The sequence below is a fragment of the Populus trichocarpa genome, chromosome 11 (assembly GCF_000002775.5).
Source record: "Populus trichocarpa isolate Nisqually-1 chromosome 11, P.trichocarpa_v4.1, whole genome shotgun sequence".
In the NCBI taxonomy this organism is placed as follows: Eukaryota; Viridiplantae; Streptophyta; class Magnoliopsida; order Malpighiales; family Salicaceae; genus Populus; species Populus trichocarpa.
The window spans coordinates 19,144,559-19,166,970 of NC_037295.2; the positions used below are offsets into that span (position 1 = coordinate 19,144,559).

At 34.6% G+C, this 22,412-nt stretch overlaps 3 protein-coding genes and 1 pseudogene across 7 annotated transcripts; all 4 read left to right on the forward strand.

Moving 5' to 3' along the window:
- Nucleotides 1-5,735: 5,735 nt before the first annotated feature.
- LOC18103564 (phosphatidylinositol/phosphatidylcholine transfer protein SFH13) lies at nt 5,736-11,719 on the forward strand. Of its 2 annotated transcripts, none has more exons than XM_024581502.2 (15): nt 5,736-6,053; nt 7,101-7,193; nt 7,339-7,642; nt 7,773-7,872; nt 8,235-8,501; nt 8,878-8,955; nt 9,037-9,141; nt 9,227-9,276; nt 9,352-9,451; nt 9,580-9,678; nt 9,769-9,882; nt 10,067-10,220; nt 10,419-10,792; nt 10,884-10,958; nt 11,330-11,719. In XM_024581502.2, exons 2-15 carry the CDS (start codon nt 7,187-7,189, stop codon nt 11,348-11,350), a joined length of 1,848 nt encoding a protein of 615 aa, XP_024437270.1. In that variant the 5' UTR covers nt 5,736-6,053; nt 7,101-7,186; the 3' UTR covers nt 11,351-11,719. The 2 variants fall into 2 exon arrangements, with proteins under 2 accessions (XP_024437270.1, XP_006378002.2); XM_006377940.3 differs by having other exon boundaries at nt 5,737-6,053; nt 9,580-9,663.
- Nucleotides 11,720-14,742: 3,023 nt separating this feature from the next.
- LOC18103565 (phenylcoumaran benzylic ether reductase POP1-like) lies at nt 14,743-16,757 on the forward strand. The gene is made up of 5 exons (XM_052445688.1): nt 14,743-14,954; nt 15,091-15,225; nt 15,420-15,753; nt 15,961-16,164; nt 16,355-16,757. The coding sequence occupies exons 1-5, from the start codon at nt 14,769-14,771 to the stop codon at nt 16,519-16,521; spliced, it is 1,026 nt and encodes a 341-aa protein (XP_052301648.1). The 5' UTR covers nt 14,743-14,768; the 3' UTR covers nt 16,522-16,757.
- An 841-nt stretch (nt 16,758-17,598) lies between these two features.
- LOC112329149 (GPI-anchored protein LLG1) lies at nt 17,599-20,464 on the forward strand. 4 transcript variants are annotated; one of them, XM_024611805.2, is made up of 4 exons: nt 17,599-17,921; nt 18,027-18,220; nt 18,315-18,371; nt 19,902-20,464. In XM_024611805.2, the coding sequence occupies exons 2-4, from the start codon at nt 18,127-18,129 to the stop codon at nt 20,258-20,260; spliced, it is 510 nt and encodes a 169-aa protein (XP_024467573.1). In that variant the 5' UTR covers nt 17,599-17,921; nt 18,027-18,126; the 3' UTR covers nt 20,261-20,464. The 4 variants fall into 4 exon arrangements, with proteins under 4 accessions (XP_024467573.1, XP_052301650.1, XP_052301649.1 ...); XM_052445690.1 differs by having other exon boundaries at nt 17,608-17,827; nt 18,027-18,219; nt 18,308-18,371; XM_052445689.1 differs by having other exon boundaries at nt 17,609-17,921; nt 18,027-18,219; nt 18,308-18,371.
- Nucleotides 20,465-21,039: 575 nt separating this feature from the next.
- On the forward strand, nt 21,040-22,185 carry LOC18103566 (pentatricopeptide repeat-containing protein At5g66520-like; annotated as a pseudogene).
- Nucleotides 22,186-22,412: the final 227 nt, after the last annotated feature.

Here is a 22,412-nt window from a genome sequence, read left to right on the forward strand (position 1 = left end):
TAGGAATCGAAGGAATTCTGGTTGGTTTGCTTACGGGGTTGAGTAATGTATCTGCTGTGGCTATAGTTATAGTTATCAAGCCGGTCTGGATTCGACTGGGAGTTGACTTTGAAACTAGCTTGGGTTGGGTTTGATTGATCCGATTGATTTGATCAAATCTGGATAAGACTTGGTCGGGATTCAAGGATTTAATTTTTAATTTTTACACAAAATATTAGTAATATTTTACTTTCCAAGTTAGTGTAGGCCAAATGCAAATGCAACTAATATTGGATCACGACTTGGAAGCCTTAACGATAGGATTGGTAGAAGGCTATGCCTGTGTGCGTGCGTGCGTGTGTGTGTGCGTGTGTGTGTGTTTGTACTGTTTGACGTTAGTGAAATAACAAAGCATTCAACCATTTATTTTCTTAAGATTTCGAAGCGTAGCCCAAAAATGACCTTAGTACAAAAACGTGCATTTACTGTGTCAGAATTGGGAAAAAAGAAGCTTGCGGGGTCCAAAATCTCAGTGTTACTATATCATATATCTTGATTATTTAATGTATAGCATAAATGTTAGAAAACTATAGAACTCCCACGCACCATATATATATATATATATATATATATATATAGTAAAGAGAGAGCAATTGATGAGGCAGAAAGAACTCCCACGACATGTCCCTATATGCTGTGCATTATTCTGCCTGCAGTTTCAATAACTCCAAACTGTAATCTTTTGGACCCTTACGTTTATAATTTAGCACCCTTTCCATGTTCCCACCCTTCTTGTCTGTATATGTATGGCCATGGCTCCATATTAATACTCCCAAGCTAGTGGGTACGTGCAAGTTCACACAAGTTGGTCCTACCAAGAGAGATTATTTATGTTGATTAATAGGTTAATTAGATCGTTGTCAAGTCCTCCTGCAATGAGGTTTATCTTCTTAATAACTCAATTAATCAGATTTTGGATTAACTCAATTAGTCAGATTTTGGATTTGCTTTTTAATTATTACAAGTTTAAGTTTTTTCAAGGTTACTACAAGTTTATATATATAGTAATTAATTTTAAAACTCATAAGATTAGTTGAATGACATATAAATTAGCTCGAACACTCATGTTAATAAAAAAAAAAAATTACCGTTGATTAGTGATGGAGCATTTCTTGTTTCCCCTTACTTGGGAATAGATTTCGATGAAAATAAAACTTCATAATAAGAAAGGGAATCTGTATTATTTTTATTATGGCGTTCTCCAGTAATATATATATATATATATATATATATATATATATATATATATATATATATATATATAGAATACCTTAAATTCTTCAATATACCTTAAATTCTTTAATAAAAATACATAGATTTGGCTCTCAAGGAGGAGAAGCGACCTCTCCCTTCCCTTGCCATTGGCACACCAATATTCACCTTTTTTTTCTTCCCTCGTGTAAAGATGCAAATGACCTTTTAATTTCTCAAAGCAATAAAAAAGTTAGGGCACACTACATTCTTTTTAGGTATCTTAATTATCGTAGCAAAAGTTGTCGGTCGATGTTGTACCCTATCATGCGTACTTTGAGGTGGACTTCACTCCTCTTTATTCAAGCATGAAATGTTTTTATTTATTTTATTTATTATTGAGAATGCAAGCGCATGATAAAAGCTAGCTAGTGATCAATAATATTTTAAATATACGATAACTACAATATTAATTAATGCCTAGGCTAAGGCTATGGCTATGGCTATATATGGCGTTGAAAAGGGGGGAGATGATGAGAAATGTACATTAATTCTGCTGTGAATAATTAATTAAATGCTACGATCGACTACTCTGTCTCTCCCTCCTCCTCGTTTAATTTATTGCATGCTCTGTAAAACCCCAAGATACACATGCATGTCAGAGACAGTATCACGATTCAAAAAAGAAAAAATAAAAGAAGGAGAAGCACAATTCTTTAACCAATGGGACAAATTAATGTATCAACTTATTGATAAGCCCGAGAATGATCTAAAAGTAAGAAAATCGAAGGAAAGGAGAGGCGGGACGACGCATGCAGTTGTCACTTTCTTTTTCACAGAGCGAGCTAGGAATGTGAAAGTTTACAGCAAATGGCGACAATCTTTGAGACGAACATGTCTATTGTCTGTGAGCTGCTAGCTGCTACATTTATACACACTCTGTTGCAGTGAGAATTGTGGAAGAGACTAGACATGAGTATGCATTCATTCATTCAATCCTTTTTTATCGTCTAGTCTACACTGTGCATGTGTCTATTGTATTATTATTCCACATAATATATATATTAGTCGTATATAGGCTAACTAGCTAGGTGGGGACTATATATGTATATGGTATAGAGACCCATGAGGAGGAGGAGGAGGAGGAGGAGAGAATTCATGAGAGGGACTTGTAACTGAAGCATTTTCTTGGGGTTGGGTTAACTTTATCGGAGAAATAGGGAGGACGTTTTGGAGAGGTCGTTGTCTTCTTGAAAGTGACTTCTCTCTCTCTCTGCCGACGCTTCTTCCTTGTTCTTTTCTATCTCTTGGCACCGAGTTGAGGGACTATTTGTAATTGTTCTGAAAACTCAGGGACTGAAGAGAGATTACTCATTCGAATTAAAAACCACAATCTTAATATATTAAAAAAATAAAAATAAAAATAAAAATCCAAATATGGTTGAGTGGAAGTTCTTCTAATTAAACATGGAAGAACAGGTTATTAATTAGGGTGTAATTCAAACGATATCCATGCACGTCATCTTTTCTTGATTTTAAGATCTCAAGTCAAGAGTTCTTTGATTCATATAAATATTTCTTTCCTTGCAGAAAAAGAAAATTAATTAATGGAAGTTTACGTGTAATTAACATGTAGATATATATTTTGATAAAGAAACATGGATCAAAATTAGGGCAACGCACCGGCTGTTTTGTATTTTGATTGAAAGGTATTTGTAGTTATTTTTCAAATAACTTTTTGTCTTAAGATGCATCAAAATGATATTTTTTTTATTTTTTAAAAATTATTTTTAACATCAGCATATCAAAATGATTTGAAAACACTAAAAACATATTAATTTGAAGTAAATAAAAAAATAAAAAAATTTCAAATTTTTTCAAAAATGCTTTTGAAACGCAGAAACAAATATTAAAAGTTTGATTAATATTTTAAAATTGAAGAAATATATATGAAAGAGATAGAAAATTTAGTTTGTTAGAATAATTATGGAGAAAATAACATAAAATTAATAAATTAGTTTTTAAAATAACCTTGAAATGAATTTTTATATTTTTAAAATAAGAAATATAGAATCACCTGTTGGGTTGTTTTTGTTTTGTAGATATATTGGATGCAATCCACCAAGGCAAGTATACTTCCAAAATATGATTATTGTTGCTTTATTATTATTATTATTTTGCAGTTTGTCAACGCATTTAATACTCCAATAACGATGACATTAATATCATGCATCCATGGATGGGAATTAATGGGATCTTGAGTCTTGTTTTCACCCATCTCTCCATTCCCAATATATATATATAGTCCAGCATGCATGCAGCAACCTTCCCCTGTGCCTTGACCGTACAGGGAAGAATCATAATTAGGTAATCAAGCTCTATCCACCATTCTCTGCAGGCTAACTTCTGAACCATGCATTAATGTTAGGTTAACTAAACCCATAAACCCAGCAATTTGCTACCAGAAGAGAAGGAGAGGATATGGAGTGTCTGCCACCATTAGGTTTGGCTGGTTAGCTTACTTACTCAAACGTGCAAGGAAATTGCAGGAAATAATAATAATAATAATAATAATAAAGTGGGACCATATATATTAGATATGAAGTTAGGTCAAGCTTGTCATGATCTTTCTAGAATCTTAATTTGACCCACGTAAAGGGAGTAGTACTCCCCTGTAATTGATACGATCATACCAAGGTCTCACACAGTTACATGCTTTAATTTGTTGAGTTGAGCATCCCTGTTAATCAAACCTTGAATAATTTGCATCGAAACAACAAGAGAAGAACGATAAAATAAAACCTCAAGATCTTGTAAAGTTAGGAGGGAAGAACAATCACCAATCTCGAGGTCAATCAATCTTGTTGTGGGAGCTAGGTGGTGGTGTCCTGGTTAAACAGCCGACAGCGCCATGCATGATCCATTTCTTTTTCCATGCTTCTCTGTTTGAAGAGAAAAACCAAGAAATGCTGTTGATCTGTCCACGTGCCAAGATCAATAAAGGGAGGTCATTAATGGCGGGGATGGTAAGGAAGAAGAAAATCACAGAGCAATAACAGGTGGGGGTACGCATGGGCTTTGCTGCAGGGCATCAGTTTGGTCTGGTCATTGATAGATATCATGAGATCAGATTGTGTGATTTAGTTGTGATTGTGTTGGAATCTAGAGCCAGCCAGCCAGCCAGCCTAGAGCATGTCGTGTCACCAGCAATCTTGGGAGGCAGCTAGCTAGGCTGCTGCCTGCTTTGCTTTTTTAGTTCAACAGTGCAATATTCGACGGATTGACCTTTAGTTGCTCCTTTTTGTTTTTAATTGTGTGTTTGGTTAAAAAACACATTATTAAAATTTTAATGTTTTTTTATGATTGTAATACGCTGATTTTAAAATTTAAAAAATATTATTTTAATATTTTTTAAATAAAAATTACTTTTGAAAAGCATTCTTCATCGCAATATTAAATACACATTTATATAGATAAAATTTAAAATTTATATCATAGTAATTAAACTTAAAGTTAAATAAATACAAGATTTAGATTTGAGGTTATAAGTTTGATAAATTAATTCTATCATTGGTTTGAAATCTATAGCACAATGATTAAACTTAAAATTAAGCAGATGCAAGGTTTGGATTATAGATTTAATGGATTAATTCGAATAATAATTTAGAATTTATAACATCATGATTAATCTTGAAGTTAACCAGATGCAAGGTTTAGAATATAGATAGGGTGGATTAATCTGATTAATAAATTTGGGATTTGTAGCATTATTTTTTATTTTCGGTGCATTTTATTAATTAATTGACAAAATTTAAGATTAGCAAGATTCATACGTTTCAAGTGTGTGCGCTCATTAATTATAAGTAGAGCGTTAGGAGGAAGAACAAATCAATGCTAAAAATAAAGAAAAAAAATTCATGAATATATTACACAAATAATTGAATCGCTATCTAGTCTCGCATCACGTTAATATCATGATCTAATAAATATCTAAAAGTTGACTTTAAAAATAAATTTAATTTACATAAACAAATCCAGTCACTGTGGGTTTTACTTGTTGGATATATTTTGAATAAAAAATTAAATAAAATCATTTTCCAGTACATAAAGCATTAACAAGATGTAAAATAAAAAAAATATTATTCTAAATCTTGAATTAGTTGACCTGAGAGCTGGTCAACTTGAAACCTAAACCAATTTAAAAAAAAATAAAAAATAAAATTAACTGCTTGAATTAAAAATCTGAGTTGATGTAATTAACAGGTATAAAAATCAACTATCAAGTAGTTAGCAGCTGTTCTCTTCTATTAAAATGATATAATTATAATTATTTTTAAGTGATAATCTCTCTTTATTTGTCGCCCGAAACTTATTCTAGTGCAATTCGAATAGGGTTTTAAAATTATGAAAAATATAAGTAGAAAAAAAAAAAAATGGAGAGAGAGAAGGGACACGTAAGGAAGCAAGAAAACAGAGGAGCGGGTGACACATGTCACGAGCAAAGTTAAAGCAAAGTAACACAAAAGGAAAGCAGAGCTGAACAGAGCAAAACTTAGAGAGAGAGAGAGAGAGATTCGATTCCTTTGGCTTCGTCTTCAGCTTCAGCTAGAACCTTCATCCCTAAATCAGATCTTGTTTCTCCTACAGTGTCCCTTTCTTCTCTGTTTCTCCAGAAAATTCCCTCTCCTTCCTTCCTTCCTTCCTTCGTTCTTCTGTTTCTCTGCAGTCACAGAGAGAGAAAGGGAGAGATTAGTATGCAGTACTGTTCTTATCATTCAATCAGCAGCTACTCATCTGGGGATTCTTTTGATTGATTGATACTGGTGTGTTTTGTTTGTTTCTCACTCAATCTTCTTCCTTTGAATTCAAATCCAAACCAAACTCAAAATCAAGCCTTTTCTTTCTTTGTTTCTTTTGAATATTTTTTATTGGGTCAAGGAATGAATAAATAAATAAATGAATAATGGGGAATGATTGAATGAAATAGAGGGCCGGATCCGTACAGTTGGTATCTAGCTGCATTGTTATTTTTCTGGGATTTTTTTATTTAATTTGGTGGATTCTTCAGGTTATTAAAGGGACACTTTTTTTTTTCTTTTTTAAGATTATTAAATTTATTTCGAGTATAAGTGATGTTTATTTCATTTGATTTTGATTTTAAAGGGCTTCACTCGCTCCTCTTATTTATTACTACTCCTTTTGTTTCTTTGTTTATGTTTTTTTAAAGCTCGTTACTTTTTTTTTTGTTTCTATCTAGAAATCAGTGAATACTAAGTGTGAAATTTGTTACTTTCAACTCTTAACTGTGAGTGGTGTCAGCTAAAGTTTGATCTATCTTGTCTTGTTGGGTTTATTATGCTGATGGAGAATGAATAAGTAATAAATGGGTTTACTTGTGTGGATTTTTTTTTATTCTTTGGGATTTTTAGTAGATTTGGATCTGTGTTTTTAATGATTTTTAAGAGTTTTGTTTTGGGATTTTAGAGATTGTGATTTAGTGAGCTGAAGGGTTGTGATTGGAAGTGAGAAGTTTGATTCGTTTTTGTTTTGGTTTTCAAGTCTCATTGATTGATTGTTGGAGGATTTGGAGGAACTGAAATGCTTTAATATTTGATTGGGATTCATTCAAGGGCAGAGAACTTGTCTCATGCAGCCAAAAGGGCTCTTCTGTTTTTGTCCTCTTTTTTTTAATCTAGTTTGATAGCTTTAGAAAAGATTAGTGTATAGGTATTTGTTTGGTTTCTTTATCTTCGAGGCATGTATTGGTTGGTGATTTAATTTAAATAAATTGCCGTCATTTTCTAATGTTTCTGTGTTGCAAGCCTGCAGTATTATGATAGTAACTCCTTTTGTGCTTTTGCCCTTGACAGTTTAGAGCGGCATGAATGGCGGCAAGTTTTCTGTGAATCTACTTTCTTGGTCTGGAAATTAGGATCCCCTTTTGCACTTCAGCAAAATGTCAAGTATGATAATTTGACAGTTTCCTTTTTAATGCAAATCACATAGCGAATGACCTAAATTGAATGGTTTCTGATGCTTGATTTTATTATGGTGATGTTGCATGTTGTTTGGCTACTACTAATAATAATCTCCATTGTCCGATTGAAGGTGTCGAGGGAATTGTGGTTAATGATGAATATAGAGAGAGAAGATCTGATTTTGAGAACTCTGAAGATGAAAGACGGCGGTCAAAAATTGGTAATCTCAAGAAAAAGGCTCTGAATGCTTCGAATAAGTTCACCCATTCTCTTAAGAAAAGAGGGAAAAGGAAAATAGATTATAGGGTTTCTTCAGTTTCCATAGAAGACGTGAGGGATGCAAAAGAGGAGAGTGCTGTCCATGATTTGCGCCAAAAGCTTCTCGAAAGGGATTTGTTGCCTCCCAGGCATGATGATTATCATGCTTTGTTAAGGTCAGCCTATTAATAATTTCAGAACTCAGTGTCATCCGTTTTATAAACTTGAACAGTTTATTTGGCTGGCCTGTTTAAATCCCCACTATAATGCACTCACTTATTAATACTGTCATCTCTATTCTTGTAGATTTCTGAAAGCTAGAGAGTTTAACATTGATAAAACAATCCAGATGTGGGAAGAAATGCTTAACTGGAGAAAAGAATACGGGACAGACACAATTTTAGAGGTAATGGAATGGATTTATCCTGCTAACCTTGTTGCTGGTGGTATGGTTATCTTGGAACCTATTGTTTTATCCTGTTAAAAGCAGCAGTTTTATGTTCAATGTTTCTTTAAGCCAATCACAATAATCATTTAATCACAAGCTCAAAACTGCATCTGTTGGTAACAAACAACATGGGCAAAAACTTTTGGTTGCATTGCATTTTTGATAACTATCCATTGCATAGAATGCATTGTTGCATGCATACTTCATGGTTCTGTACTAAACGTTTTGATCTTAATTCTAGATTCAGAATTAGAATTTTTAATTTACTCCTTTTTGTCATTTGATGTTACAAGTATACTGATCTTGTGGTCAATGGCTAGGATTTTGAGTTTGAAGAGCTGGAGGAAGTCTTGCAATATTATCCTCAAGGTTACCATGGAGTTGATAAGGAAGGGCGGCCAGTTTACATTGAGAGGCTTGGGAAAGCTTATCCGAGCAGGCTAATGCGTATCACCACTATAGAGCGGTATTTGAAGTACCATGTCCAAGAGTTTGAGAGGGCCATACAGGAGAAATTCCCTGCCTGTTCTATTGCTGCAAAGAGATGGATATGTTCGACGACAACCATATTAGATGTGCAAGGTTTGGTATGTTGAATTGAATATCGTCGTAGACAAGCCTTTTCAAATTGATGTTGGTCTTAAACCCCTAATCCATTCAAGCAGGAATTAATTATCCATGTTGCGAAACTGTTTCAACCTGTAACAATTTCCCTACTCTATGCACCTTAAAGAGCTCTGTGAAATCTGTTCTGAAATCTACTTTTAGAGTGTATTTAGTCTCATTGTAGGTTTTCTAGCAGCCTCTATTGAATCAATTGAGAGATTAATTTGTGTACTAGTAGGAATGTAGGATGTTGATAGATTTTCTTTCCTTCACTGTCACTGGTGGTTTATGTTTCTTTCAACTGGTTATATGCGGAGTTTGAGTTTGAACTGGTGATTAATGCTGTGTTAAAAACAGGGCATTAAGAATTTTACTCGGACTGCTGCAACTCTTTTGGCTTCCATAACGAAGATAGATAACAGTTACTACCCCGAGGTATCAAAGTGTTGTAGTTAATTGATAGTTTTTATCTTCACTATCTAATTTGTTTCTAATAGCTGTCCACACATCATACAGACATTGCATCGGATGTTTGTTGTTAATGCTGGTCCAGGCTTTAAGAAGATGCTCTGGCCAGCAGCACAGAAGTTTCTGGATGCAAAGACTATTGCAAAGATACAGGTAAGGGATATGACTGTAATCATATAGTTTCTCATCATTCATTTCCTGCAATCCGGATTAGCTATACTCAATTTCTGAAATGCAGGTTTTGGAGCCCAAATCCCTGCCTAAGCTCCTGGAAGTTATTGACTCAAGGTGTGTATCAACTGTTATACGTGCCTCATGTTTTTCTGTAGAATAAATTATTAATATACTCCTTTCCTGTTTCAGTCAATTGCCAGACTTCTTGGGTGGTTCTTGCTCTTGCTCGGCTGAAGGAGGGTGCCTTAGATCCAATAAAGGTCCATGGAATGATCCTGGAATAATGAAGGTAGGCAATCCCTGCCATTAGAATTTCTTGTATTGATTCTGTGTTGAATTATTAAAGCATGAAAGGAGGCTTGTATTTTTATATTGAACTTGTATTTGGAAATTAACCGGGGTTTGTGTCTTTCACAGCTTGTACATAATGCAGTACCAGCTGTTGTGAGGGAAATCTCCAGAGTGTCTAATGATATGCAGGAATTTGACTCATACAATCAGGTATGCCCTCTGAAGGCAAGTCTTCCATCTCATGATAACCAACTGTGTTTGTGGTCATCAATATCTCTTGTTCTGATATATATTAGTTTATTCTTTGTCTTCCAGGGAAAAAGCAGTGATAAATTAACAGCAAAATCAGGGTCAGATATTGATGATCATTCTTCTCCATTTGGACCAAGGAGTTCTACATGTGCATGCTTGGCCCCAGTTGATGAAGAGGTAAGCTGTAGAACCTGTAGCTAGCTTTTCTTTTCAGTACAGTTCCCTTCTTATTGAACTTATGTGTGGACGAGTGTGCATGCCAGTTTGCATGTGTCTGTGCTTGCATGGCTGTTTGTTTGTGCAAGTGAGATGCGTGCACATCCTTATGCTCTGTTTTGTAAGTGAATCTTGGTCTTCGCAGGTGAGGGCATCCGATCCAAGTATCTTCTACAGTTGTGATGACAATTTTATTCTGGCTGAGAAAACTGTTCATAGAGGGGGGTGTTCCGAGGATCAATCACTTGGAATCAACAATTTGGGGAACATTCCCTTTCAAGTGACATCAAATCTGGAAGGTATTTGTTCATGCTTCCATAATGCTGATCAGTTTTCTTTCATCCATTTCAGATCCAATAAACTCGTTGCTTCATGGCAAAGGAGATCTATATAAAAGACTTTTGGAATTAGTCTTGCATGTGTTGATTTTAGTCCATATAGTTGCTGAATATGACTTGTATTGTTGCTGTCTTTTGGGATTTGTATCTTAATTTCAGGTTTATTCATCCGTTGGTTTGACATTGTCAAGGAAAAGGTTGGGAAAACAAGTATCCCAAGCACAGCAAGAACCCTGATATCTTTCGTGGTCAAACTTTTTCGTAGTTTTCCATTAGAGTATTTGAGAAGGCAGAGCAACATTTATCCATCTAATTTGATGGAACACAACACGGTTATCCATTCAACTGCTCTTGAAGCTGTGAAGGAAGAAGATCATGTACGTCCATGTATAGAACGTCTTCAAAGACTAGAGAAAATATTTGAGGAAGTTAGCAACAAACCTGCTGGAATCCCTTTGGAAAAGGAGAAAATGCTAACAGAATCTCTGGAGAGGATCAAGTCTGTGGAGTTTGATCTTGAGAAAACAAAGAGAGTATGTCCTGTTCTACATGGTTTAATAATTGTGAAAGTTGGGCTTTTAATTGTACTGAATGCAAATTTTTTGACAATCGTTGTGCTTTCAGGTACTGCATACTACAGTGGTAAAGCAACTTGAGATCACTGAGCTGCTAGACAATCTACGGGAGTCTAAATGTCGTGTACGTAGTTCTGTGATAGTTGATTATATCCATAGTAAACCTCATCCATGAAGAGTATCTGTTTATTCTTTGTTTATCCCTATCTGGGATTTTCATTCAAGCCTTGCATGAGGGTTAGTGAGGCTTGAACCCTGGCAGGAACTACTTTGTTCCCATGTTCCAGTTTGTTATTAACATGAAGGGAGCCCTCCATTTGAGCACATACAGCAAGCTTTGTTCAATGTGTTCATGGCAGTCTGTTGTCTTTTTGACTTGCACTAAAATTTTGTAATTTGAGACTGAATCATTTACCTAGCTCTCACTACAGTTCAATTGATGCTTACTCTGGTTTTCTAGTGCAAGCATGACAATAATGAGGTCTTTTTTTGCAGCAAAGAAGATTGTTCTGCTGAGTAGCTGAAGTTGTAGCGGAACATCAGAAACTAAATATTTGGGAGACTATGCACAGAGTGAAACTATTTAGGCATCAATGGTGGCGGGAGGCCATACTCTGAAAGGAGCATCACTACTACTATTTTTTTTTTCTAGTAGAAAGACGAGGCAGGCAATCTTTTTTTTCCATTAACCATTTTCCTTCAATCTTGTAATTTCTTGTTACAGTCGATACTTCACTAAAATTATAGTAGTTAAGATGAGCATTTCTTCCTGATGTTAGCTTCCATTGTGTAGAGAAAAACATGAAAAATTGTCAATGGAATGCTTGATATCAACCATACTATACTCATTCTCTCTTTATTTAGTAAAGAAAACTTCCATTACAATTTTTTTTTTTTATCAAATAAGAAACTCATTCAATTACTGAAGCATCAGAGCACAAAAGGCCTTGTGAGGGCAATTCACACGATCTACAGATACATATTGTAGCTATTTTGACAGCTCGATCTGCACTGCTTTTAACATTCTTAGGAATATAGAAAACTTTACTTCTATGTTGCAACCATGCTTTATGAAATATTATCTTCATCATCTTTTAGAGCCAAGACTCCTTATGGTTTATACCTTGCTTCAGTAGACATTCTTGGATAGAACAAAGAGTCTAGGCACAGGAATTAGAGAAATTCCAATGCTGCCAACGACAACAGGCTGTAGCAATATTCTTTTGAAACAGTGTGGTTTTGTCTGCAGTGTTAAGACGGCAGGTCATTGCTTAATACACCAAACATAGTCTCTGTGAAACTGCAAAACTATTAGTGATGGCGTAATTACACGGCCGTGCTGAGCACAACAAATAATCTGTCTTCTCGTTAGCTTATATTTTTGCTGCATGAAAAACACTAGCTTTGTTTTCAGCCAAATACGACTCCTTTTCCACTGTAATATTTTTATCCATATTTAGTGTCAGATTGCATCTTCATCTGTATGAAGCCATTATTAACACAAAAAAAAAAAAAAAATCTTAGTTCTCCCACGACTCGGGGGCAAAACAACTAGTTGATTACAAGACTTAGCACTTACGTTTTTTTGCTTCCAATCTCTTTCTGAAGTCAGAATCCTCAGCCTGTCAAATTGGTCTCATCATTTCTCCACCATCTATTTTGTTGCTCAAACTGATGGAAGCCCTCTAATGTAAGCGAGTATGAAGGATTCAATGTTTTGAATAGTCAATTGCGGAAATGTCATAACGACCATGTAAAACGCCCAGCTCAAGAAAAGGCGTGATCATAACAGGGAATTCTTTGTTTGAATGCTGTCCTTCCACCGTCTTTCTTTCTCTAAAACGAGAAGTTCATATATATATATATATATATATATATATTTCTACATGAGTTGGTTGCTAATTATGGGAAACAATATATATGCCTTTTGATTTAGTTTTGTTCTTGTTTTTTTTGCTGCGTTTCAGTTTTTTCTATTTGATTTATGATTATGATTTTTCTACCTTGTAAGATTACTTATTTAATAAGTTGTAAATATATTAAACTACTAGTCGGATAGAAAAGAAGTTATACAGTTCCGGTTCTGTAAGAGTCGGTTCTGTAAGAGTCGGTTGCTGAATTTGGGAAGGCCTTCAATTTAGACTAAGAAGAAGCCTTTCTATTTGGTTATGTTATATTTCATTTTTTCTTTAAAATTTCCGGTTTAATTTCAGATTTTATGTTGTTTTTTATATTCAATATATGACTTTTCTTTCTTGTAAAAACATCTATTTAAAGATTGTAAATATCTTAAAGAAAGATTACTTTAAAGATAAATATGTTTTTTATTTTATAATTTGGGTTGGGCCGAGTCACCCTCTTTCTATTATTATTTCTTTTTAATATTAAATTGTTATGAACAGTCTTTTCATTAAAAGGACGTTTGTTTCCCGAAAAGTGGTTTCCAGAAAACTATTTTCCAAACTTTCCTGTGTTTGTTTGCCATTAGAAAAGTTGGTAAACGGAAAATACTTTCCGGTCAACGGAAAACACTTTCCAGTAAAAAAAAACTTGGCTTGGTTTTCAGGAAAGTGTTTTCCTTTTATTTTGGGCGGAAAACACTTTCCGAAAGTTGTGAAAAATTTAGAAATGTCATATTATTTGCCAATTATATCAAATTTGGTCCTCAAACTTTTGATTGCTATATATATATATATATATATATATATATATATATTGAATATTTGTTTTTTAATTTCATCCCTTAAAATTTAATTTTTATATTAACTTTGATCCTCATTTTTATTTTGCTTTTCCCTTATCATTTTTTAATTGAAATTTTTTATCTATCAAATTTGATCCTCATTCTTTTGATTGTTACTTATTTTATTTGAAATAATTTATGAAATGTTAATATTTATTATTTTAATTTCTTCATCTTTCAATTTTTTTATTTGATCTCTATTATTTTGATTATTATTTATTTTATTTGAGATAATTTATGAAATTATATTTTTTTTCAATTTCATTCTCATTCAACCTTTTAATTTGTAAGATTTGTTCCTCATTATTTTAATAAACTTGAAAAAAATAAAACATTAATAAGTTATTTTCCAGCTCATTTTTCATGACATAACCAAACACTGGAAAGTGTTTTCCAACTTATTTTTCATTACACTACCAAATATCGGAAAATACTTTCCCGGAATTCACTTTTCTCGTAATTCACTTTCCAAAAAAAAATTACTTTCCAGCAAACAAACGGGGTCTAAGATCGAACAAGTACATGCTCTCTTTAATCTTGAGGGCCTTTTAAATTAATAAAGTAGAAAACCACAACAATAATAAATTAAAGAATGAAATTGTAGGTGTGAATTCTATAAAGAACAAAATTACAATCCTGCCATGACACCCTCCTCTCTCCCCACCCTTTCCAGACATTCTAATTATGGTTACAATGTTTCAAGTTTGAACATGTATTTCACTGTTGTTATTATTTTAATAAAGGACCAGAAGATTCATAAGTAGGATCGATGCAAAGTCTCATGACACTAACAATTACGTAGATTTCTATATATTACATTTGGTAACGTTATATATAATATTTTTAAAAGTATTTTTCAAATAAAAATACATCAAATTTAAAACAAGTTTTAAATAAAACTAAAAAAACAATTAATTAAAATACAAAGGCCAGAAGAGATTAGCACGTGTTTTTCTTTGGAAAAAAAGAGAGAGTCAATCTTCGTTATAATTTTCAATTATCAAACAACATCAATACCTTGAAGTTTCTCATACGTCCACGCCATGAAAAAACAACAGGCTTGACCCTAGCGTGCTTTACCCACAAAAACATCACCACCCACGTCAGAATCCCTCTATAAATAGGTGACTCGATCTTTTTAACTCCAAGCTTCTTTAAACATTGTTCTCTTTGGAAAGAAATTCTTAGGCAATGGCAGAGATCAGAAGCAGGATTCTGTTCATAGGAGGCACAGGATACATTGGAAAATTCATTGTAGAAGCAAGTGTCAAGGCAGGCCACCCAACTTTTGTTCTCGTCAGAGAGTCCACTCTCTCTAGCCCTGCTAAATCCACTGTCATTAACAACTTCAAGAATCTTGGTGTCAATTTCCTCCTGGTAAGTCATTTTTGTTTAAACTGACAAACATTACAAGGTTACTGCCAGATGTTGTGTTTATGAATACATTGCATGGTCAATTTGTTCATTGGTTTGACGTTATTTATTTATGCTTGTTTTTTGTTTTAATATGAAGGGAGACTTGTCTGATCATGAGAGTTTGGTGAAGGCAATTAAGCAAGTGGATGTTGTGATATCTACCATTGCTCACGATCAGTTATATAATCAAGACAAGATCATCGCGGCCATTAAAGAAGCTGGAAATATTAAGGTATGTAGTTAAACTTGTTTGAGTGGATGAATTGTAGCTTAATTGGCATGTTGTCATTCCGGCCTCGTACCGGACCAAGGTTCAGATCTCCTTGTAACTTCAAAAGAAGTGAAAGAAAACTGCTTGGTCGAATCAACTTTATTATTAGTTCTCGAATAAACCAGGATAGCTAAGAAGAACTGTTTCTGTTGCAGAGATTTTTCCCATCAGAGTTTGGAAATGATGTGGATATAGCGCATGCTGTTGAACCTGCAAAGACAGGATTCGCTACAAAGGCTAAAATTCGACGAGCTATTGAGGCTGAAGGAATTCCATACACTTATGTGGCATCAAACTCTTTTTCTGGTTTCTTTCTTCCAGCTTTGAACCACTCTAGGTCTGGGGGTTTGTGGCTGTATCTCCATGCACATGTCCAGGCTTCAACTTCAAGCATTGGTAGCAATGCAGAAACGACAACATTGAAACAACCTGGAGCTCCTGCCTCACCTAGAGATAAAGTTGTCATTTTGGGTGATGGAGATACCAAAGGTAACATATAGCATCTTTTAGTATTCGATTACAGTGTTTTACTAGATGATTATTGGTTGACCTTGAAATCAGTTCTTGCCCTCTCTGGATTGTTTCGTGCATTATGGCCTGTGGATAGTCTAGGCAACTTTTGCAAGGCATATAGTGGCCTGCAACAAGCCGGTCTATGCTTCCCAGAATCTTACAGTTTCATATTTTGATCAATAGTGGTTTTCAACAAGGAAGATGATATTGCCACATATACTATCAAAGCGGTGGATGATCCAAGAGCAGTGAACAAAACCCTCTTCATTAAACCCCCATCCAACATCATCTCATCCAATGATCTTGTTTCTTTGTGGGAGAAGAAGATAGGGAAAAAAATTGAACGGATCTATGTTCACGAGGAGCAACTTCTGAAGAATATTCAAGGTATGATTATATATCATTTCTTCATTGACTTCGAATGAAAATCTGTCCATTTCAAGCATCGATCCTTCGGGCTCTGCCGCCTCGAGTTGAATAATTTTTAGAGATACTGTTGTTCTTAGTTTCAGTTGTTCAAAATTAACACGGTGAACTAATCAGGCAGTTTAACATTACTTCTCTTCTCTCGCTGCAGAAGCTTCAGGTCCACGCAAAGTGATTTTATCGATTTGTCACTCTTTGTTTGTGAAAGGAGATCAGACCAACTTCGAGATTGAGCCATCGTTTGGTGTAGAGGCTTCTGAGCTTTATCCTGATGTCAAATACACTACTGTAGCTGAATACCTTAACCAGCTTTTTTGAGTCTCTGCGTTAAATAAGCAGCTTTACCTCAATAAACAATAATCTTGTACATACGATATATATAATTAATTGGGCCTCGTAGTGTGGGGAATAAGGAGGGTGCGTGCAATGCCTGCACTTGTATTATTCATCATGTTGTTTGTGTACCACGTATCTTAGGGACCTGCTGATCCCTCTTTGTATTATTTCTTCTTATGACTACTTCATCTGACATTGTGGGATTCAGGCTTGATTTTATTAACTAGTTAAATCCATGTAAGTAAAGTTATTTTGATACCTTAATCCCACTAATTTCTTACATTATATCCTATTTTGATAAATGCATAATTAAAACAACGTGGCTTGCACTCTACCGAGGAATCCTTTCTTGCCAGTCTGACTCTCCATGCCACCCAGAGGGATTTCAAGGACAGAAGCCATGCAGTGATTACACACCATGGATCAGCAAGGATGCAAAAAAATAAAAATAAATAAAAAACCCCTTTCAGTAATTATATAAGTATATCCCTCTTGAGAATGAGATTTCTGGTTGTGTGCGTGCATGATTGTATTATGCTAATTGTAATTAATTAAGGTTTTCAACGATGGAGACCTCCACAAAGATCATCATTAATTTTAACAAAAATCCCTTCCCATTATGATCACTCTAAAAAAATTGGAGAAATCACACCTCATGAATTGACAACCATTTGTAATTCCCACACAAATCAACATCAAGTGGGGAATTGCTACACAAGAGGTGTACTCTACCCTCCTCTTTGCAATTAATCTCAGTGTGTTCCCATATTTTGTAGCTCTTAATGCAATTAAGAGAATCTTTTTCAAAAGTATTTTTTAATTTAAAAATATATTAAAATAATTTTTTTATTTTTAATATCTTTACATCAAAAACAATAAAAAAAACACCTAAAAATAATTAATTTAATATCTTTTTAAATAAAAAATAATTTAAAAACATGAACTAATACAATACCAAATAAATTGCAATTTTTAAATATATTTATATCAATACTCTTAAAAAATATTTTATATCTCAGTACTAAACACAATAGAATACTCTTACCAACTCACTTGAAAATTGATCTACTGCTTAGAAGGCTTGAAAAGATGACAAAAAAGTGAGGGAAAAAAAAAAAACAGAAAGGACATGAGACAGCAAGTCTGGAATTAGTCTTTGCTGCTTGTCTTGATTGACCCCTGGATTGATGAACTAACTATCAAGGACAAGAAGGAGAGCCACCATAATTTATAATATCTATTAGTTTGTTTCTCTCATTAATAAGAGGAGGAATTAGGAAATAGGATGGTGAGTGGTGATCCCAGTTTTCGCGTTCTTTGCTGTATCCCACTTTTATATAGTTGATAGCTCATAGCAGTAGTTATTTTCAGATACCAAAACTGTAAGCATCAACTGTCTTCACCTTCCTTTTATTCTATTATGTACTTATATTAGCTGTGTTTTTGTTTTTGTTTTTTTTCTTACATACGTTTATGTTTCTGTCTAGATCTCGAAAAACAGTGCTAATCCAAGGGTTGAGGAGATAGATATATTGAAGTGAAGAAAGAAAGAAAGGAACGTAGAAAGATTGAAACTTTACAAGGGAGATGGGGTTGAATCACTGTTGTAGAATTGTCTTCTTCTTCTTTCTCTTGACGGGTCTCTTTGCTTCTCCTTCTTTTGCTTCTACTTTCATTTCAGGTACTTATTTTCACTTTCAAGTATGCTTGCTTTTGATTTTTGTTTCAAAGATCCATTTTTTATGCTGTGTCTTTCTTTGTTTATTTGGATGCAGATGGTGTTTTTGAATCTCATGCTTCTACTGGCAGGAATCTTCTTCAGACTAAGAAAGGTTGCCTTTTTTAACTACTTATTTGCTCAATTTTGGTCAAATTTTGTTTTGGGTTCTCTAGATTGTGATCACAATAATGCTTTCTTCTGTGATGTCAGGGATTCCAGTTTTTATTCTTTTGTTATATGCCCCATTTTGTTTGAGTTAACAATCATGCTTGAGGTGTCTAGGTTTATCTTTAGTTTTCTCTCCTCTGGTACTCAAAGGTCAAGTCCTTTTGGTAGGGTTTCTAAAGGAAATTTCATCATCACTTCAACCTCATGATATTCTTTTGGGTATAATATAACTACAAGGACTGTAATCTTTATTGCCCAGTTGTGTTTGCTAAAAGCTCTTGTGGAAAGTTATTATCACCTATGTACTATTTCATTTCCACTGTTGATCCGTCAACACACATAGTTTGTTTTACACTTTCACAGCTTGAGTTATTTTAAATTCTTTGAAGTGCTTACACAAGTTTGATTACTCTTGCACTACTGCAACAACTTAGGTATTCAATGTTGCAGATATTCCTCTGCAAATCATCATGCATGCATTTCTTTGTGAATTTGGAGGAGATATTACTTCTTATTTATTTGATAACAATTAAACAGTAGATACACTTGCAAGCTTGGTGATTGGAAGCATACTTGGACTTTTCTTCTTCTTCTTCTTTTCTTTTTCCCTCAAGGACATGCTGGTGTGTCCAGTGTTAGCTAGTGAAGTCAGAAAATCACTTGGGAAATTTTGAAGATTAAATATTAAAAGATTTTGTGACAGCTAACGGGACTGAGTATTTTGAAGAATATCCTTGTTGTTTGGTTCCAGCTGCTTGGCAGCAACTTGGTTCTTAGTTTCAATCTATTTATTGTTTGGTTCCAGCTGCTTGGCAGCTAGTTTCAATCTATTTACCAGTCTAGAAGCTTTGGGGTGATGGGATTTGTAAGAGGAATGACTTTGGAAGTTTACAGTTGAATGGATTCAAGCAGATCAATGAGAGACGTTAAAAGATCACAAAAGTGTTCACTAGAAGCCTTAAGACTGAAACTTCATGTTCACATTAGTACTGTGGTCTGCAAATTCTCGCTGATTGGTTCTTTACTCTCATGAACCCACCTATCACACAGTTAAAGTCAAATTCAAAGGAATTACATAGGGGAGGAGATGACTTGTATCATTCTCGAATAGAGCTATTAATATGACCTTGCAAGCTGGTCATGCCTTCCCAATTCTGGTCATTGTGTTTGGTTCTGATGTCATGATCTGCTAGCACAATATATCCAAATGATAACTGCATATTTTGTTGATCTCTGAATGCATGTCAATGATTCTCCATTGTTGATTTGTTCTTTTAAGACGCAACGTGTTGTGTTTGTTTTCTTGAGGGTTTGTTTTTGCAGTTTTTTTATACAATTAGAGAAACATAGGTTACACAATGTTGTTCTAGTCTTGCCAAAGAAGCCAACAATTATTTTCCAGATTTTAATAGGTTGTATCGTTCTGCTTTAGATAGCATGCTGATGGCAATGTATTGTCTTGCTTTATCTGCAGCTTGCCCTGTAAGCTTTGAGTTTCTGAACTACACAATCATCACAAGCCAATGTAAAGGACCTCAGTATCCTCCCAGTCGCTGTTGTGGATCATTTAAGGAGTTTGCCTGTCCTTACGCATATTTGATTAATGACTTGACCAATGAATGTGCATCAATCATGTTCACCTACATTAACCTCAATGGGAAATATCCTCCTGGTCTTTTTGCCAATGAATGTAAGGATGGGAAGCTGGGACTTGAATGCCCTGCACTACCGCCATCAGAACTGGGCGCCAGTGACAAAAATGGGAGTCAGATTATGCATGGTCCACCCTTGCTGCTGATTCTTTTAGCTGGTTTCATAGTGGTGTTATTTTAATTATTTTGAAGGCCTTAAAATGTTTTTTATCATTCTTTTTTCCCCGCAATAATTTCTTTTAACCTTGGGAGAGAGAAAATTCTCATTCCATTCTGTAGATGCTACATCTAAAACTGTTCATTTAGGCATACTGGAAAAAAGAATTAAAATATGTATTCTTCCCCTTAAAAATACTTCAATCTATAAATTCAAGGTTTCCTCCAATTTGTTTCTTCAGATATCAACTTGCCCTTTTCATGCCAAAATTGCCTGTGCCCTTATGCTGTGTACCTGAGATGGTATTGTCTTCATATGAATCATTTTCATCCTTTGATTTTGTTCGTGGCAATGAATAGATGATGCCATGTTTATCAAAAACCATTTTATATCAGCAACAACTGTCATCTTTGCCTAGCTGTGAGCCTGTGAGATATTTTCTAGTTTGAGCCGGTTGTGGATGACAACTCCATCCTTAACTAGCTGCAAGCAGCATTGGCTGCAGCTGTGGGAATTGAAATAACCTCTTCAATATCAGCAATTGCAACTACCACATGGCTTCTCCTCGAACAATCTCTCCTCATCTCATGGAGGGAAATCCACTCCTCACTTGTTCAACTAGAACACCAGCTACTATTATCTCACTTAAAACGCGCCACAACTTCCAGGAAGTAAAATAATTACATGCGCAGTTTGTTGGTCATCATCCCTCAAGTGATAGAAGGCTCCTCGAGTCTTGTGTTACAATGTTGCAGATTTATTATGCTGTTCGATCTTGAGAGAATACCTTCTCCTGACGTGTTTTAGAGGGCCTAACAATGGGCAAGTTTCCTCATGAATCTTTGTTACTGTATGATGAATTCCTACTGGCTACCTTTTACCAGACAACTACACTACACTACACATCTTTGTCCTTGAAGCATGCTTCCATTTGAAAGCTCTTTTTGAAGGAAAACAAGTGCGTTGCCAGATAATTAAGGCAGGAATAGTACCAGATACCCACATCCATAGCTCCCTAATTCGTATGTACACAAATTCAGGAAGCATAGATGATGCCGAAGGTGTTCTTGGAGAATTCTCAGAAGAGAATACGCTTCCTAAGAATGCCATGATTTCAGGTTACTTGAGCGAGGGTCATGTAGACAAGGCTAGAAAAATGTTTGATAACACAGCAGCAAACGATGCAGCATCTTGGAGTGCATTAATAACAGGATATATAAAGAATGGTATGCATGCTGAGGCATTAGCTCTTTTTCAAGATACGATAGTTTCACATATCCTGCCAAATGAAGCAGCACTAGTGAGTTTGCTCTTTGCTTGTGGACAATTAGGAGCTTAGCATCAGGGAAGATGGATACAGGCATACATTGAAAAACTGGAGTTCTTACGAGCACTAAACTCAGTACTGTCTCATCGATATGTATGCAAAGTGTGGCAGCATTGAGTGTTGTGCTTATGAATTATTTCAGAAAATGCCCCAGAGAGACATTGTAACACGGGGACTTGAGATTTCAGCTTCTGCCATCTATGGCCAAGCTAAAAAATGTTTTCAACTGTTTGATGAGATGCTTGCTGATGGGATACATCTAAATAAAGTCATCTTTGTCGCCATGCTATCATCCTGCTCTTATGCTGGTTGTGTTGAAGAGGGCCGGCAATATTTCAGTCGAATGAAACATGATTTTGGAATCAGACGACCTGTTGAAGCTATGAATGCATGGTAGACCTCCTTGGCCGTGCTGGGCTGCTGGCAAGGGCAGAAGAACTAATCCTTTCAATGACAGAACAAACTAACTCGATTATCTGGTAACAGGAGGGTCGACAATTTTTTTTAAAAGAATAATAAATTAAAAAAATTATCATTCTGACTAGAAAAATTAAAAAAAAAATCAATGAATAATAGTGAAGTTTTGACTCAGTAAAATCTGAGTCAACCACGGACTAATCAAGTCTATAGTTTCAAACATCAATGATTAATGATTTGGAGTGGAAAAGAAACATTTATAAAAATAAATTTATAAAATGGACGTAGAAATAGAAATTTATAGTTGTGTTTACTTATGAAAAAAATAGTTTTTTTAATTTTTTTTAAAATAAAAAGCTCAAGAAATGCATTATTAACTAGAAATGAAAATTATTTCCTTAAAAAGACGCATTTTCTAGTTCTTCATTTTTT